This window comes from Polypterus senegalus, chromosome 8 (genome assembly GCF_016835505.1).
Source record: "Polypterus senegalus isolate Bchr_013 chromosome 8, ASM1683550v1, whole genome shotgun sequence".
NCBI lineage: Eukaryota > Metazoa > Chordata > Cladistia > Polypteriformes > Polypteridae > Polypterus > Polypterus senegalus.
The window spans coordinates 151,616,767-151,634,120 of record NC_053161.1 but is presented as its reverse complement, the minus strand read 5'-3'; the positions used below and the strand labels follow the sequence as shown (position 1 = coordinate 151,634,120).

Genomic DNA, 17,354 nt, shown 5'->3' with positions numbered 1-17,354 from the left:
AAATACTCACAGAAAAATCCACAAGTTAATACACACGCTATCTCTCGAGTTTCTTCACACTGAATCCTCCAGGCACTACTTACAAAAGGTCACATTGACAATCGTGTTACGTTATTTTTAAAATCTTTCCTTTTCTTAGCACAAGCACAGCTGAGAAGCTTCGATGCATGTGCTCCATAATGCGTTAAAAAATAATGCATTTAATCACACTTTGCATTACAAGCACAGGGGAGCTTTTGTCAATGCATGATTTCCTGGTACACCGATTACATTGATCAGCATCCCGATTCATTTTACCCTCGCACCACCTTAGTTTGAGAAGAAGTCTGAAAAAATATGAGGTTAACACAGAAAAACATCACCAATTCAAGCTTTATGAATAATCGATTCGCCATCAATAATTGTTTTGGTAAAGCCATCCTCCTTCCATTTTATAATTTTTCCACCAATAGCCATGATTAAATGAACGGTAAATAAAGTAAGAGCAAAGCGAGGGTGACTTATTTAGGCAGGCATATATATGACAGCAACACTCATGACAATGTCAATCATCCATCCATCCATTCTCTAACCCGCTGAATCCGGATACAGGGTCACGGGGGTCTGCTGGAGCCAACCCAGCCAACACAGGGCACAAGGCAGGAACCAATCCTGGGCAGGGTGCCAACCCACCGCAGGACACACACAAACACACCTACACACCAAGGCCAATTTAGAATCGCCAATCCACCTAACCTGCATGTCTTTGGATTGTGGGAGGAAACCGGAGTACCGGAGGAAACCCACGCAGACACGGGGAGAACATGCAAACTCCACGCAGGGAGGACCCGGGAAGCGAACCTGGGTCTCCTAACTGCGAGGCAGCAGCACTACCACTGCGCCACCGTGCCGCCCACAATGTCAATCATGTTACGTTATTATTAAAATGTTTCCTTTTCTTTTTCATTACTTCTTTAACACACTACTTCTCCGCTGCGAGGTGCGGGTATTTTGCTATATATATAATATATGAATGACCTCCAAAGAGCGTTGAGACTTTTGATATCATGAACGTGTCTGCAAAAACTGTGGTCTCCTGCCCAGCAAAGTCGAGCAGCCAGCCAGCAAGCATAGCTGTGCCGGCCTTTGAGACGCTGACTGCGCTTCTGCCTTAAGTCAAAGTGAGCACTTTTAATTTTTTTCATCCTCCCCCTGCGCTATAGCCCAGACAAGTGCAAACACGGGACCCCTTTTCTACACCACGGCAAAATAATATTAAGGCGATTCACACTTTCTTTTGCACGTATACGATTATGAGGTCCTAAACTCGGATTATGAACACACGCATACAGTGGAGGACTCACAGTGCCATCACAGCCGATTAATGGCAGGGACGTCTCACCAGTCTACACAAGACCCACCGTGACTGTCGTCAAAAGGCGATCATAACGTCCGCGAACACATCTCTCTATACTATATAAAAGAAAAAGGCAACTTTCCTTTCTTTACACCTTTTATCCTAAACCAAAGCCTTTCTCTCTTAACAGTGCAGAGGACACAAAACTAATTTTCTTTAAATGCCGGTAAGGCACATTACCAGAGGCACAAATTTAAACGTTCACATAGAAAATGTAATTTCTATACCACAGCCGTCGTGTAGCGCCTTTCAAAAGGGATCTACTACCGAGAGATGATCCATATATATTTTAGCTGCTGTTAGTTACTTACCTGTTGTGTTACACAGTCTTTAAAATGTAGTTTACCTGCAACCACTCCAGTAGTGCTCAATGTACCTGTACTTCTTAAAACGTTAATGTTTTACTGTTTAATAACTTATAGACTATATTTTATTATTTTTCCCTTGCACTCAGTGACCAAAGCTATACACACACATATATAAAAGCTATACACACAAGTATATATATGTGTATATATATGTATGTATGTATATATATATATATATACACACACACACACACACATACATACATACATACACACATATATATAATTTGTGTGTGTGTATGTATGTATGTGTGTATATATGATGTAGATAGGTATGTATATATATATGTGTATATGTAGATATGTATATATAGATATGTAGATATGAAGATATGTATGTGTATATATATGTGTATATATATATATATATATATATATATATGTATGTATGTGTGTGTGTGTGTGTGTGTGTGTGTGTGTATATGACAGCAGCAATCCAAGCTGTGAGAAAACAGTAAAAAGGAGGCGTGTCAGACGTCGTGGTACATTTTCTGATGCAGCTACCAAAAACAACTTTGTGACGCTGCCGCCAAATACACAAAACAATTACTTTGACAATCATGTTACATTATTTTTAAAATGTTTCCTTTTCTTTTTCATAACTTCTTAAACACATGACATCGCTTGAAGCTGGTATTTTGCTATATATATATATATATATATATATCACAGCGACACTCATAACAGTGACAAAACAATTACATTAACAATCATGTTACGTTATTTTCAAAATGTTTCCTTTTCTTTCTCTTTTCTTCTTTAACACACTACTTCTCGCTGCCAAGCGAGTATATATATATATATATAGATAGATAGAGATATATATATATAGATAGATATGAGAACAACATATATATATATATATATATATATATATATATATATCTATATATATATATATATAGATACTGTAGATATATATATATATATATATATAGATAGATATGAGAACAACACTCATATCAATGACAAAACAATTACATTAACAATCATGTTACGTTATTTTAAAAATTTTTCCTTTTTTTTTTCGTACCTTCTTTAACACACCACTTCTCCGCTGCGAAGCGCGGGTATTCTGCTAGTTGTTAATAAAACGAACTGCGTCCATTTAGGTATTGTGCTGTCAGAGGTAGTGATTAGTCCTTTGCTTCTGTTAGACTGTGTCACCCTTTCAAAGGTAGCCATCCGCATACGAAAGCCTGACAGGAGCAGCCATCACTGGGTTTTGCTTAGGTATTCTGAAGTTTAGCCCTTTCAGAAGAAGCAATCTGAAGGCATATCAACACGTAACTGAATCCCAGCAGGGGCGCCTTGTGAGTAGAATGGCTTGTAGCCCCCTGGTAAGGTATCAAAGTTGAGGTAGAAAGCCTGGGCCTCGGTTGAGATATTCTTGATTTGTATTGGAGCTGGTCACAATCCTCTCTATTGCCTTTTAACAATCGTATTTGGGTCATTGATAGAGATGGCATTTAATGATGAGACTGACAGACTTTAGGGGAAAGCAACAAGAAACTTCTATAAATGGAATCCATTTGTGAGGGAACTTAGCACTCACTCAAAGAGATGTGAAGTAGTGTTTATATTGGGAGATACATGAATGTGAATTCTCAGTATTGTGAATAAAAGGAAAAAATGAGTATTGTGATAAATTTGGAGAAAAAAAGACTTGATAAATCTGTATAGGATTTTAAATATAATAATTACATATAAGGGCGGCACGGTGGCACAGTGGTAGCGCTGCTGCCTCGCAGTAAGGAGACCTGTGTTTGCTTCCAGGGTCCTCTCTGCATGGAGTTTGCATGTTCTCCCTGTGTCTGCGAGGGTTTCCTCCCACAGTTCAAAAACATGCAGGTTAGGTGCATTGGCGATCCTAACTTGTCCGTAGTATGTGCTTGGTGTGCGTGTGTGCCCTGCGGAGAGCTGGCGCAATGCCGGGGGATTTGTTCCTGCCTTGCACCCTGTGCTGGCTGGGATAGGCTGCAGCACACCCCTGTGACCCTGTATTAGGATATAGCAGGTTGGAGAATGACTGACTAATTACATATATAGGTTATTAATTTTGCATTTAAATGATAGAGGGAATTGTAGCAATTGCGAAAGAAATGCATAAGTAAACAAATATGAGCTTTAAGAGAAGCAGTGAAAGTTGGGGAACTTTTGACCAGCAGATAGCAGCAATATATTCACAAGTTAAAAAGGCTCTTCATTTTGTCTCCCCTTAACGCACACACGTACCGGTCCCGGGACATAACAGCGTTTGGACGACGTCACAGCCATGTGTGCATGCCCATCTGCCATGCATCTCGACATACTACCCATCAAATGAAACTTCAAAGTCTCGTCTTTCCGATGATATAAACCATTTTGACACACAACAACCACAGCACTGACACTAAAGCCTTTTTTACAGAGAAGTACATACTTTTAAGAGTTGACTTTCCCTACCTTTGAAGACCCCCTGCAAGTCAAACATCAATATTTCCGAGCAGTATTGATCTCATTCTGTCCGTAAGGCTCCAGGGAATATAATCCAGTAAAACGATTTAGGTCCAAAACACACGATAGATCCTCAAAGGGACAAAAACTCCAGAAAACGTTTCATAACTTGAGACTAGCTACGTAATTTTTTTTCATTTCTATTGATCATATCAGACGTAATTTGTTTCTGTCGGCGATAACCATGCTACAGCATGTAACACGGAAGTGTTAGCTTCTGATTGACACCTAAGTTGGCCAATTACGACGGGTCTGGGGTTGACTGGCACCTCGTATAGCCAACGAGTGTCACAGACAGCTGAAGGATGACGTACAACTCCAAACCCTGGTAGAATCTACCAGTTTGATTGGACACTGTGAGTGACACTCAAAACTTACAGCCAATGAGCAGCCGAGCATTTTGATATGTAACTTGCCATACTAACTTGTAAACAAAACGATCGGAGCTGCGCGAAGGTGGCATTTGTGCCAGTCTGCAGAGTTGGTGCGTGGTTGTTTATTGTGATTTCGCCAAGTTTTTTCGCATTTTAAATATGAATAAACGTACAGATAAATGTAAATACACTCTCGATTAAATAATAGATGCATGTATGTGGCGTGAAAGTAATCAATCGGCCCAGGAGACGTCTAATGGCAGAGAGCGACATGTGCCACGCCCTTGTGCTTTCTGCTTGCTAGTGATTGCTGCCATCAAGTGGCACATGGAAAAACGCTGAGCTGTGTTGTAACAGTTTGTAAAAGAAATATATATAGTTTGTGTGCATTTTATAAAAACAAAAGTAAAAAATAAAAAATATATATATATTTTTGGCCCATAAGACTTGTATTGACTATTTTTACATAGAAATGTGTATTTTTTATTGTTTTTATTATTTTTATAACTAATAGAGTGACACTGTGTGTAGATATAGATTCCTTTAGGTGTAAGCGTTCAGTAGAGCCCTCATTGATATCTGTGGGTTGAAGCATTCAAAAGTTATTACACTTTTTCCATATGTTCCAAAATGTGGATAATGGTCCCTCTAAAAAGCCCCTGGGCATGCCCACATAACAACTGGTGTAAAAAAGTTCATTTTTACAGATATTCTTTTCAAATTTGAAATGTGAGTAGTCAACAAGTTATTCTGTTGGTACATAGTGTGTTTCTGTCCCCACCTACCTACTGCAGCTTTATTTTCACAAAAAAACTTAATCGAGAACAAAAAAAATTGTTTTTTTTGTGAGTTCTAATGTGCATAACTTTTGATCAGTCACACCTACAGTGATTCTGCCTACTAAGGGTGAAACTAGAGAATGTTACCTTTACAAAGAGACCAAACATGTGTTTATACTCCAGATAGTTCAATAACAGCAATGATTCTAATTTGGAGAGGTCGAATTACAAGCAATTTAGCAAAAATGACCCCGCTTGATTAAAAGATAAAGGGAGCTCTAGTTATTTTGTTTTAACAAATAAAGAATTTTGACCTTTAGGGTAATAAGGTAACGCAGTGGATGTTAGAGAACCTCCAACCAGCAGATGGCGGCAGAGTAATGTGAGTCGAGTCATCGGTCTGCCATTCAGTTGAACCTCCTGTCCGTTCTTTCTTTTTCCTCCCCTTCTAGCCGACTCGCGCTTCTATTTATCAAGATAAGCAGCCCCAGGAACAATCACGAATGCAGATGGTCTCTCACCTGTGCACTTAGGTAAGAAATGCCCATATCACGAATCGCCCTGAGAACCGCTTCCGCCACATAACCGCCATGCCCCCTCACCAAGCTGCAAGTGCGGTGATTATTTATTTTAAAACTGGCCTTTGACAGGAGCTGTGTACCTGCTATACCACACACGTGAAAATTCACAAAGAGTTATAGCGCAGGTTGTTCACTGAATGCTAGCAACTGGCACACTGACGCTCGTGGGCAGTCGTGGCTTTGTCTCGAGAGAGCTACTCCAAAGTAGTACTCCAAACAAAGGTCGTATACCAAGCAAAATTTTTCATGTCCAAACAGGACATATGCCAAGTTGGACTTATTCCAAAGCAGACGTATACCGAGGTACCACTGTACTATAGAAGAATGGTTATGCCATAAATATAACATTTTCTATTAAGGGGTTATATAAAATAACAAGAATTCCATTTATCATCGTGAATAATAAAATAACAGTGTCAGCTTTTAAGTATGAGCTCAGAAGGATATGAGACTCAGACACATGCTGGGTGCACATTGGACCTGGGTTCAAATCCAACTCTTACAGGAGCCCCTCCTGAATCCTAGTGATGGGTGAGGTGTCACTACCTGATCTGCACACGCATGTGTATTGAAGGCCTACTGTAAATTGTTCATGCATGCGTAAAACAGATTGGGCAGCCCCGATGACGTATATATTGCTGCAGCGTGTCCTGTGGGCGTGGTCATCTGTCCATCATTTTGGACTTCAGTCAATCAGATATTAGATTTTTGTTTGTCAATCACTTCTTCGTCTAATCGTACTGTAAATTAGTCCTGTGATGTCACTCACCTTTAAATCCACCAAATCATCAACAGGGCTAATTGTCATTCATTTTCCCCTTCAGCCAATTGCCTTAGCGATATTTAAAAAGGAGGGTGGGAGTCACAGAACCATTTGGAGTGCAAGTAAAAATAAGCATGTCGTTTTGTTCAGCAACCGTTTAAACGACGATGTGGTATATCATTAGCTACACCCATGAGTGCCGATAGTTTACAGTATAGCACTCTGTCGAACGGATTATCGTGATTTTACTATAGCTTACCACCGTCATCCATCAGTTTGTCGGTGACGATGAGGTCACCAAATGTCACCATCTAGTCCTGTCTGCTGTTAAATCAACTGCTTGCCGCAGACTAATGTGCCGTGATTCAAGGTCTTCAATGATGTTTATCAATCCACCATTTTCGTTGCCATCCTCTAGATCTTCTTCTTGTCATGTGGCGGTGCATGACTCTTTGAGGTAGTCGTCTTCCGTCCATTCTGTTGATATGTCCAAACCACAGGAGTCGTCGCTTGCGAATTCGTTCACTTAGCATTTGTTACTGGTGTAGTCTGTTTCTTATTCAGTGCATTCTACTTACTTTAAGCAGCCTCCATAGCCAGCTCATTTCTGTGACTTCTATTCTTCTTTCATCTTCCTTTCTTAGGCACCAGCATTCTGATCCGTACAACAAAACTGGATTAACCAATGTTTCATATATTGTTACTTTTGTACTGATTGCTATATTCTTGGATTCCCACAATTTGTTCAGTTTTCCAACTACTGCAGAAGCTAGTCCGATTCTTCTCTTGATATCCAATGTACAACTTCCTTCTTGGGGTATCACGCCTCCCAGGTATTATGGACAAAGACTTCAGATTAGACAGCAGGTGGAATTATAAAGCAGCTTCATTTTCAGAGTCACGGTGAGAAGAGTTTCAGAAAAACTGACAATCAAATTATACATGACAGCGTCAGGGCTCTTCTGAACCCCGTCTGTTGGGTGGGGCAAGTTTTTATACCCCTAGAATGCGCGATTTAATATCATTATGAAATGTAACAGTCAACACGTTTATTATACACAATCCTTGAGCCCCTTCAACGCCCCTTATGAAACTTGATTTCTTGGCCCCTTTTGTTATGGCGTTCAGATGTAAGATTTTGATATGCAATGTTTACCGTTGCTTGAAGCTGACTGTTACTAAGCAAAAAAACAAAGGAATCAGGATTTGAATGAACATATAAATACGGATTTGCAGTTTGCCTAATGTACACTTAATTAAGTCAGTTAGATTAATACAAGCATTTGACTGTTGTTGTTTGCTCGAAAGTCCAAATGAAATAGTAGTCTACATATCAACAAGGCACACTGAAGACGGGCAGTAAACCTATTACGTTTTAAACTTGAATGAATGAATTACTAAAGAAAAATCTTCATTCTAGGATACACGAGTCTGAAAAAAATTATTTAGTAAGTGTAATAAGTATATAAGTTTAATATGTCACTTTGATATGTTGTAATCAGAATAATAAGTTTAATGTCACTGTGCTCTGTACCAAAATTATTTTATAAATCCACTCACATGTACAGGCCAAATTTAGCACATGGGACCTCTCAGCATTTAGAATTGCTAAGCAAGCATTAGAAAGGGACAATTACGAAAATGGGCATTGTACTATTTCTGTATGGTAGAGTTGAAATTGAATCCTCTCCTTGCCTTGTTTGGAATGGCATGATTTACCTAAGTAAGAGCCTGCATGTGGAGAAAACAGTATAAAAGACTTGGACAGCAGCCAAACACCTCGAAGCTGATGGACAGATGGAAGATGATGTCATCTGGTCTTGAAAACCCTTTCAGTGCCGCAACGAAAAATGGCAGACTCTCGGATGGGCTTGTCATGTGGCTTCCTTTTTGTCTGTTATGCTGCGTAAATCATCATTAAAGAAAGCTAAGTTATTTTCTCCTATGAGATTTCTTACTGCCGTGTCACTATGGGAGGGATATCGCCATTTCACATTATATCTATATAGTTTCGGGTTACTTAAAACGCCACAATTGCAAAAGAACTTACTCCAACCAGGAAGCTAGCACTCTCTAGAGAAAATATCTGTACAAAAAATATTTTATAAATCCACTCACTTGTACAGCTAACACAAGGCCAGATTTAGCACATAGGAGTTCACCATATAAGAACTGCTAGGCAAGATTTTTAAGACAAGACAAGTTAAGGACAACTGTGAAATGGGCATTGTACTAGTTCTGTGTGTCAGAGTCAGCATAACATTGGATCCTCTTTTGCCTTGTTTGGAATGGCATGATTCACCTAAGTGGGGGCCTGCACATGAAGAAAGAGTATAAAGCCTTGGAACATTGCCCAGCTGACGGAAGGATGGGAGATAACGTCATCCTAGCCTGAAAATCCTTCCAACGCAGCAATGACACAAGGTTTTGTCATGGCTTCCTCGTCTGTTATGCCGTGTAAACCATCATTAAACAAAGCTAAGTTATTTCTCCTATGTGATTTCTTACCGCCGTATCACTAAGGGAGAGGTATCGCCTTTGTATATTATATCTATAGAGTTTCAGGTTATGTAACACACCGCAATTGCAAAAGAACTTATTCCTACAAGTGAGCTGGCACCCCCTGCAGGATTCAGTAAGTTGTTTGCTTACGTTCATTACTAGTTCTGTAATATTCTATTGCACCGTCTTCTGCCTGTAGAGCAGCTTTTGTTCCTCGTTTGCTACTGCAGGTACCACCTCAGCCTACCAGTAGTGACAAGGACATGAGCAAAACACAAAACTAGAGAAGAATCCATCAGGAAGGATAAGGAGAGAGCAATTGACTGTGGCTAACCATTCCATTCAAGGGATTGTCTTGCTGTTGCCTCTGCTGGTCACCTGTTGTCACATTCATTGGCACCAAAGCAGGTGAAGGTGATTCACAATCACTTAGGCTTCCTAACCAGACAGATTGAGATCCCTGAAGTTTAATTGACTTGATGTTAGAGATGATTGAGTGTCTCTTCATTTTTTGTAGCAGTGTATAACAGAAATTAATGTAATGTAATGGAAATCAGCAGCTGGTGAATAAGCATCCAACTTCAGCCTGGAGGGTACCAATCCATAAAATGGATTATTGAAGTTGCCTTTCACACTTTATGCATTTTTCAGCTTTGATTGGGGATTCTAAGTAGAAATGTCCGCACACCAGAAAGTGAGGTTACAAGACACCATGATAAAGGAATCAAATCCAAAGATGTTTTGAATTAAAAAGTGAAAAGGGAGTTTGCTGGGAGAAACTGACCTGACCATGGCAGTGATCTGCTAGACAGAATTTAAATAAGACACTTGGACTGTGGAGTTTTCTTTTGTTGTTTTCTTGATACTAGGCATACTAATTGCTTGAATTTTTGTGGCTGCTGTATTTGAACATCTGGAATCGAAGCACTGTCAGATACCAAGGAACAGTGAAGCCCAAAGTGCTACTCTAAACTCTTTATCAATCACACAAGAGCCTAACGCCTGGAATCAGCAGACCTGCTAATAACATACACAAACTGTTCTGAATCGAAAAGCTTGGCTGCCAGGATTTGCACAGAAGCCATACACAGTGTGTTCTTGAGCACATCAGATGTTTCCATACACCTCAGAATTCACTGTGTGACTATCAGCAGTGAAGGTTAAGTGTGCCAGGACCTGTGGCAGCTATACATGCCCAAGCTAGGGTCTCCATACTGTGAGGCAGGAGCGCTACCACTGCGCCACCGTGCCACCTATTCTAAAGTGAAGTGTTCCTTTAGAAATTGTAAAAATAGTTGGTCTGCTCTTGCAGCTTACAATACGTTCTATGGAACTTTGTGTCCACAGGTGACAGAAAAGCATTAAAACTTGAAAATATGGTGAGGATTTAATTTAAGAAAACAAGCCTTCTGTGTTTATGAGGCCAAAACCTACAAACCACTGAAGTTTCTCTAAATTCTCAGGGACTTTACAATTGTAAACTCAGGAAACTTTGGACTGGAACAAAGACCAGAGGAAATGATCTGTTAAATTCTAGTTTTATAATCTGTTTTTACACAGCCTAGATAAGACGTTCAAAAATGTTCACATACTGATCTGTGCCTTGAGAGAAAATAAATATATCATGAATATACAGCAATATGAAGACCCCTGAAACATCCTTAAAAATGTAATTCACGAATGATTGGAGGACAGCAGGTGCCCTGGACAATCTATTGGCCATCACACAGGATTCATAACGTCCACTGGTGCTGCTGAAAGTCATCTTCCATTCTTCTGTTTTTTTACAAGCACCAGATTATACACACTACAGTAAAAATATCATGTTTACAAAGAATTGAGGAGCCTGCGAGCCGACTAAGTGAAGATGGAAGCAATGGAGGGGGGTGCTTGTTTAGAACTTGTTTATTGAATTCCTGAACATCAACACACAGAATGGAAATAACAATATTTTAAACAAGGAAAAAACATCATGCTGGCCTGCTGGAGGTCTAATGAACTCATTTTGGAGATCATCTCAGAGATTTTCCTCCATAGTCTTGGTCTTTGGCCTTGACAATACAAACACATTTTTCTTTTGCATACAGGAGCTCAACAAAACTTGAGCCACTGGTGTGAAATCATTTACCACAAGCAGAACAGCAATATGGCTTTTCACCAGTGTGATTCCGTCTGTGGGTTTGAAGATTGATTTTTCTAGAGAATTGTTTAACACAGTCAGAACAGTAATATGGCTTCTCACCATTGTGAATCCATCTGTGAGTCTGAAGATAGCTATTTGCAGAGAATCGCTTACCACAGTCAGAATAGAAATATGGCTTTTCACCGGTGTGAGTCCATCTGTGAGTCTAAAGACTGCTACTTGTAGAGAATTGTTTACTCCAGTCAGAACAGTAATATGGTGACTCTCCAGTGTGAATTTTTCTATGTGAATGAAGAATGCGACTCCTGGAGAACGGTTTGCCACTTTCACTACATAAATATGGCTTCTCTCCAGTGTGAACCCGTCTGTGAGTTCTAAGATCGCCACTGGTGCAAAATCATTTAACACTGTCAGAACATCAATATGGCTTCTCTCCAGTGTGAATCCGTCTATGGGTATGAAGATTGCTATTTTGGGTGAATCGCTTACCACAGTCAGAACAGAAATATGGCTTTTCTCCAGTGTGAATCCGTCTGTGAGTCTGAAGACTACCTCTGGAGCGAAATGCTTTACCACAGTCAGAACAGTAATATGGCTTTTCACCAGTGTGAATCAGTCTATGATTCTTAAGACTGCTATTTGCAGAGAATCGCTTACCACAGTCAGAACAGAAATATGGTTTTTCACCAGTGGGAATTCTTCTATGGCAATGAAGATAGCAACTTCTGGAGAACTGTTTGCCACATTCAGTACAAGAATATGGCTTCTCTCCAGTATGAAATCTTATGTGAGTCTGAAGAGCACTACTGGTACAGAATTGCCTGCTACATTCAGAAAAGTAATATGGCTTCTCAGTAAAAATTTGTTCGTTTGTTTGAAAATCACCACTGGTGAAGAATTGTTTGCTATGGGCTGGTAACAAACTCTCTACTTCAGATATTGGCTTTTTCATATTTTCATTTTGAGATAGTTTGCAGTGAAGAGGAAATAATGATGGAGAGAGGGTGTCGCTTCCTTGTAAACCTGCAGAAACAGACAGATCCAAATTTCCATGTAAATATACAAAGCTCAGAATGAGAACTGAAAAGAGATGATCATTTGGTGTACAACAGCTTACTACTATTGAAAATAAACCCAACACTTAATGACAAGTCAACTTCCAGTTTCTTCTGTTTGAAAAAATGGTATGGTTGATGTTCTAAATATCAAAAATAACTTGGAAACACTCAGTCACTCACATTTTAAAGAGAAGAGATGTTTCAGATCTGAGCTTCAACCAGCCCTGACAACCCAAATCCCCAATTCCCATTGCTTTGTTTTGCTGTCTGACTTCTCCCAGTGACTACATGGGATTGTCTCCTAGTTCTCTGGTTTGCTTCTTAGTCACAAAGACATGCAGATTAGGTGAGCTGGTGTCTATGAACAGACCTGATAAGAGTGTCAAGATGTGTGCATGAGTGGGCCTGTAGATGGACTAACTAATGTCTGTCTAGAACTGGTCTCTGCTGTTTGTTTGATGCTGTTGGAACTTTGAAAAAAAAAGAGTTCAGTGATGGACGGGTGGATGAGTTATGCCAAAAGTGTGTCTATGTCTCCACAGTAAGCCTAAGTCCAGTCAGCTACACCAGAAGCAGAGTGGTCTGCAAAAAAGGTCAAGACAACACGTTGTGAGTACTGAAGAAGGTCATCATCAGAGGTGACTGTGTGCAGAAGGTGCAGGCCTATAAATATCTGGGAGTGCAGCTGGATGATAAATTGGACTGGACTGCCAATACTGATGCTCTGTGTAAGAAAGGTCAGAGCAGACTATACTCTCTGAGAAGGTTGGCATCCTTCAACATCTGCAGTAAGATGCTGCAGATGTTCTACCAGACGGTTGTGGCGAGTGCCCTCTTCTATGCGGTGGTGTGCTGGGGTGGCAGCATAAAGATGAAAGACGCCTCACGCCTGGACAAACTTGTTAAGAAGGCAGGCTCTATTGTAGGAGTAAAGTTGGACAGTTTAACATCTGTGGTAGAGCGACGGGCATTAAGCAAACTCCTGTCAATCATGAATAATCCACTGCATCCACTGAACAGGATCATCTCCAGACAGAGGAGTAGCTTCAGTGACAGACTGAGGAGATCGTTCCTCCCCCACACTATGCGACTCTTCAATTCCACCCGGGGGAGTAAATGCTAACATTATTCAAAGTTATTGTCTGCTTTTTTATTTTTATTTTTTTTTTTATTTTTGTTTTCATTTTTATTACTATTTAATTTAATATTGTTTCTTTGTATCAGTATACTGATGTTGGATTATGTGAATTTCCCCTTGGGATTAATAAAGTATCTATCTATCTATCTAAGAAGCAAGAGATTAAAAGACAGAAAGCATACAAGATGCTTATGTTAACAAAACTTGGGGGTTGTTAAATATCAGTTTTTAAGTAAAGCATTGATGATGGAAAGGGAAAAAAAAGACATTAACAGCAATTGATGTGAAATGTTAAAGTGGCCTGACTGCAAAAGGAGTATTTACCCTTCTGGTACATCTAAATAAAATAAATACACACATGCATCATAGACTGCTATAGACAAGAAAATCCAGGATTTGTAAATACAGAACACTTATATAATACACAATTGCATATATATTATTATGATCAGTGATTAGTGCAGTAATGAATCGAGAGCTTTGTCTTTGTCTGTAAACAGAGAGAAAGAGCATCATCTACTAACTGGCAGACACAGACACACATCATACAATGGAGACTCCAATATTCTGTAAGTACAGGAGATAGAAAACTGAAACGGTTAAGAAAAACGCACAATTTAATCTTTATCTTTTAGGCACAACTATTCATGAATCATTTTTTCTTTTTAAAATACAGTGGGTTGAAAAAGTATTTGACCCCCTAGACAAAGTTTAAATTTCCTGCAATATTTTTCTTTGAAAATGTATCCTTAGTTTCATACTGTTATAAATAAATGTGGGCCTCTTGGACAATAAATTTTCACTGAAAAATCCTGAAAATCAAATTATGATGCAACGATAAAGAACATATCAGTGAAATCTGCTGTTGACTAAGTATTCGAGCCCTAAGAGCTTGCAGACTGTATGATTGTTAATGCAATGAGGCTAATGAAAACGGGTGTAAATAATCAAGCCATTCATCCTCTAGCTTGCTGACTGGTCTCTAAGTGACTATTTAGGCCAGTTCTTAGGAACATACAACTGGGAAATCAGCACAAGTGGCTTATTTGGTGAAACCTCAAAAACTGACGCAAATGAAGACAAGGGAACTTTCTAATGACTTGAGATGCACTGTGATTAAGAAGTTTAAAGATGGCAATGGTGCCAAGAAGGTTGCCAAGCTCCTTAGCCTCAGTGTGTCGGCTGTAAAGGCCATCATAGCAAAGTAGAAGAGAACTGGAAGCATAGTGAATCGGCCTCTTAAAATAACAAAGAAAATGTCAAGAAAACAAGTCCGAGAAGTAAGAGCAAATCCTAAGGTGACTCCCTTGGTATCTGCAGCTGGAGTGGATGTGCAGAAGACCAAAATATCAAAGGTTTTGCACAGAGATGGGCTATATGGCAGAAAAAAAGCCACTACTAAAAAATGTCATCTGAAAGCTCAAGTAGAATTCACTAACAGACATCTTGACAAGAGTCCTACATTCTGGAGTCATGTACTTTGGGCTGATGAGACCAAAATGGAACTTTTTGGCGTCAACACAAAGGCGTGTGTCTGGCGGATGGAAAGGCAAACACCATACCTACCAACAAGCATGGTGGGTGGGGTGGGGGGGCTTTAACGCTGCTTCTCTAGGGCAGGCACTGGGATCCTTGTCCATATTGAAGGAAGAATGGATAGTAAGAAGTATATCCAGATTTGGGAAGAAAACCTTCAAATGTCAGCCATAACGCTACCACTTTCAGCAGGACAATGACCCGAAACACTGCACAAAAGTAACTAAAGCATGGTTTGACAAAAAGAGTGGCCTAGCCAGAGTGCGGATCTGAATATGATTGAAAATTTGTGGCGTGATTTTAAAATTGCAGTTCACAAATGAAAGCCTTCAAACGTTGCCCAGTTACAGCAGTTCTACAAAGAACAATGGGAAAGTTGCCTCCATCCAGATGTGCTAAGCTTGTAGATGGCTATCCAAAGCGATTGCAAGCAGTTATTGCCACAAAGGGTGCTGCTACCAAGTAGATTTTGTGTCATGTGAAGGGGTCCACTACTTTTGTCAATTTGTATATGTTAAGTTCACCAACCTATAAATGTTTCAAAATATATGTAGACAGAGAAATAAAAAATTCACTGTGATACTCTGCATTTGTGATTTTTATTGGTTGTAATGATGTAAGATGGAAATACGGTGGCTTTCCAGAGGGGGTCGAATACTTTTTCAATCCATTGTAACACTTGGTTAATATTTCATATTGCTATTAGGAAAAAATAGCAGGCTTTAGACTTTCTATAGAAAAGGTGTATCTAAATGTCTATATGGTGCTGCTCTTCAACCTTTAAGGGGTTTTGATAAATAGAGAGAGAAAAATCAGATATCTCACTTTGGTTCAAAAAATATCAATTTAAGTACATACTGCTTAGCCCTATTTTATGTCAGTTATTTATTTAACCAATCTTTCTGTGATTGTGACTTAGCTGAAGAACAGATCACACTTTTTAAGCCATTAATGCTGGAATTCATAAAATTCCAAAGGGCATACTACTACACAGTTGTGTATGTATATATACTGTATATATATGAGGTGTGGCAGAAAAGTAATGAGACAGACAACACTACAAGCGATCTGGCAATGCTGCGCTGTTGTCCTTGATAGAGCACGTGTATCAGTACCCTCCCATAGCTCAGTGCAAGTTTCAACTCCTTCCTTAACTACGTGATTTTTGAGACTGCTATTAGCGAAGTTGTGTTTTTGGTTGTGCGTCACCCAAAATGGAACAGCGGAATTTGGAGCAACGTTGTGCCATTAAATTTTGTGTTAAGTTTGGAGAATCGGCAAGTGTGACCAAGTTTTTCATAAAGACGTCCTTGAAAGGCTCAGAAAAAGGGTCATTCGCGTGAGACCAGACATTGCAGACAAATGGATGCTCCATCATGACAACGCCCCATGTCACACTGCCCTCTCCATAACAGAATTTTTGACCTCAAAAGGCATTCCTGTGGTTCCCCAGCCCCCTTATTCCTTATTAAGGACGTCATTTCGGGACTTTAGAAAACATCCAAAAGAGTGTAACGGACATGCTGAAGACCATACCGGTTGAAGACTTCCAGCGCTGCTACCAACAGTGGGAACAACGTCTCCATCAGTGTGTAGCTGCCCAAGGGAACTACTTTAAAGGGGATAACATTGATGTTTGAAAAAAATAAAAACTTTGGTAAATAAAAAATCAGTCTCATTACTTTTCTGCCACACCTGATATATATAAATATATATATATAAATAATAATATTATATAAACTGCTCAAAAAATTAAAGGAACACTTTGAAAACACATCAGATCTCAATGGGAAAAGAAATCCTCCTGGATATCTATACTGATATAGACTGGGTAATGTGTTAGGAACGAAAGGATGCCACATCGTTTGATGGAAATGAAAATGATCAACCTACAGAGCCCTGAATTCAAAGACGCCCCAAAAATCAGAGTGAAAAAATTATGTGTCAGGCTAGTCCATTTTGCCAAAATTTAATTGCAGCAACTCAAAATTGTACGCAGCACTTTGTATGGCCCCTGTGTTCTTGTATACATGCCTGACAACATCGGTGCATGCTTCTAATGAGATGACAGATGGTGTTGTGGGGGATCTCCTCCCAGATCTGGACCAGGGGCCTCATGTATAAACGGTGCGTACGCACAGAAATGTTGCGTAAGAACTTTTCCACGTTCAAATCGCGATGTATAAAACCTACACTTGGCGTAAAGCCACGCACTTTTCC

General features: G+C 39.6%; 1 protein-coding gene across 1 annotated transcript in view; it reads right to left on the bottom strand.

The window, feature by feature from the left end:
- Nucleotides 1–11,820: 11,820 nt before the first annotated feature.
- LOC120534616 (zinc finger protein 570-like) overlaps nucleotides 11,821–17,354 on the bottom strand; it is a 38,974-nt gene continuing 33,440 nt past the window's right edge. Inside the window, exon 3 of the mRNA XM_039762206.1 lies at nucleotides 11,821–12,425. Coding sequence (XP_039618140.1) covers nucleotides 11,821–12,425 — 605 coding nt within the window. The remainder of the gene's footprint in view (nucleotides 12,426–17,354) is intronic.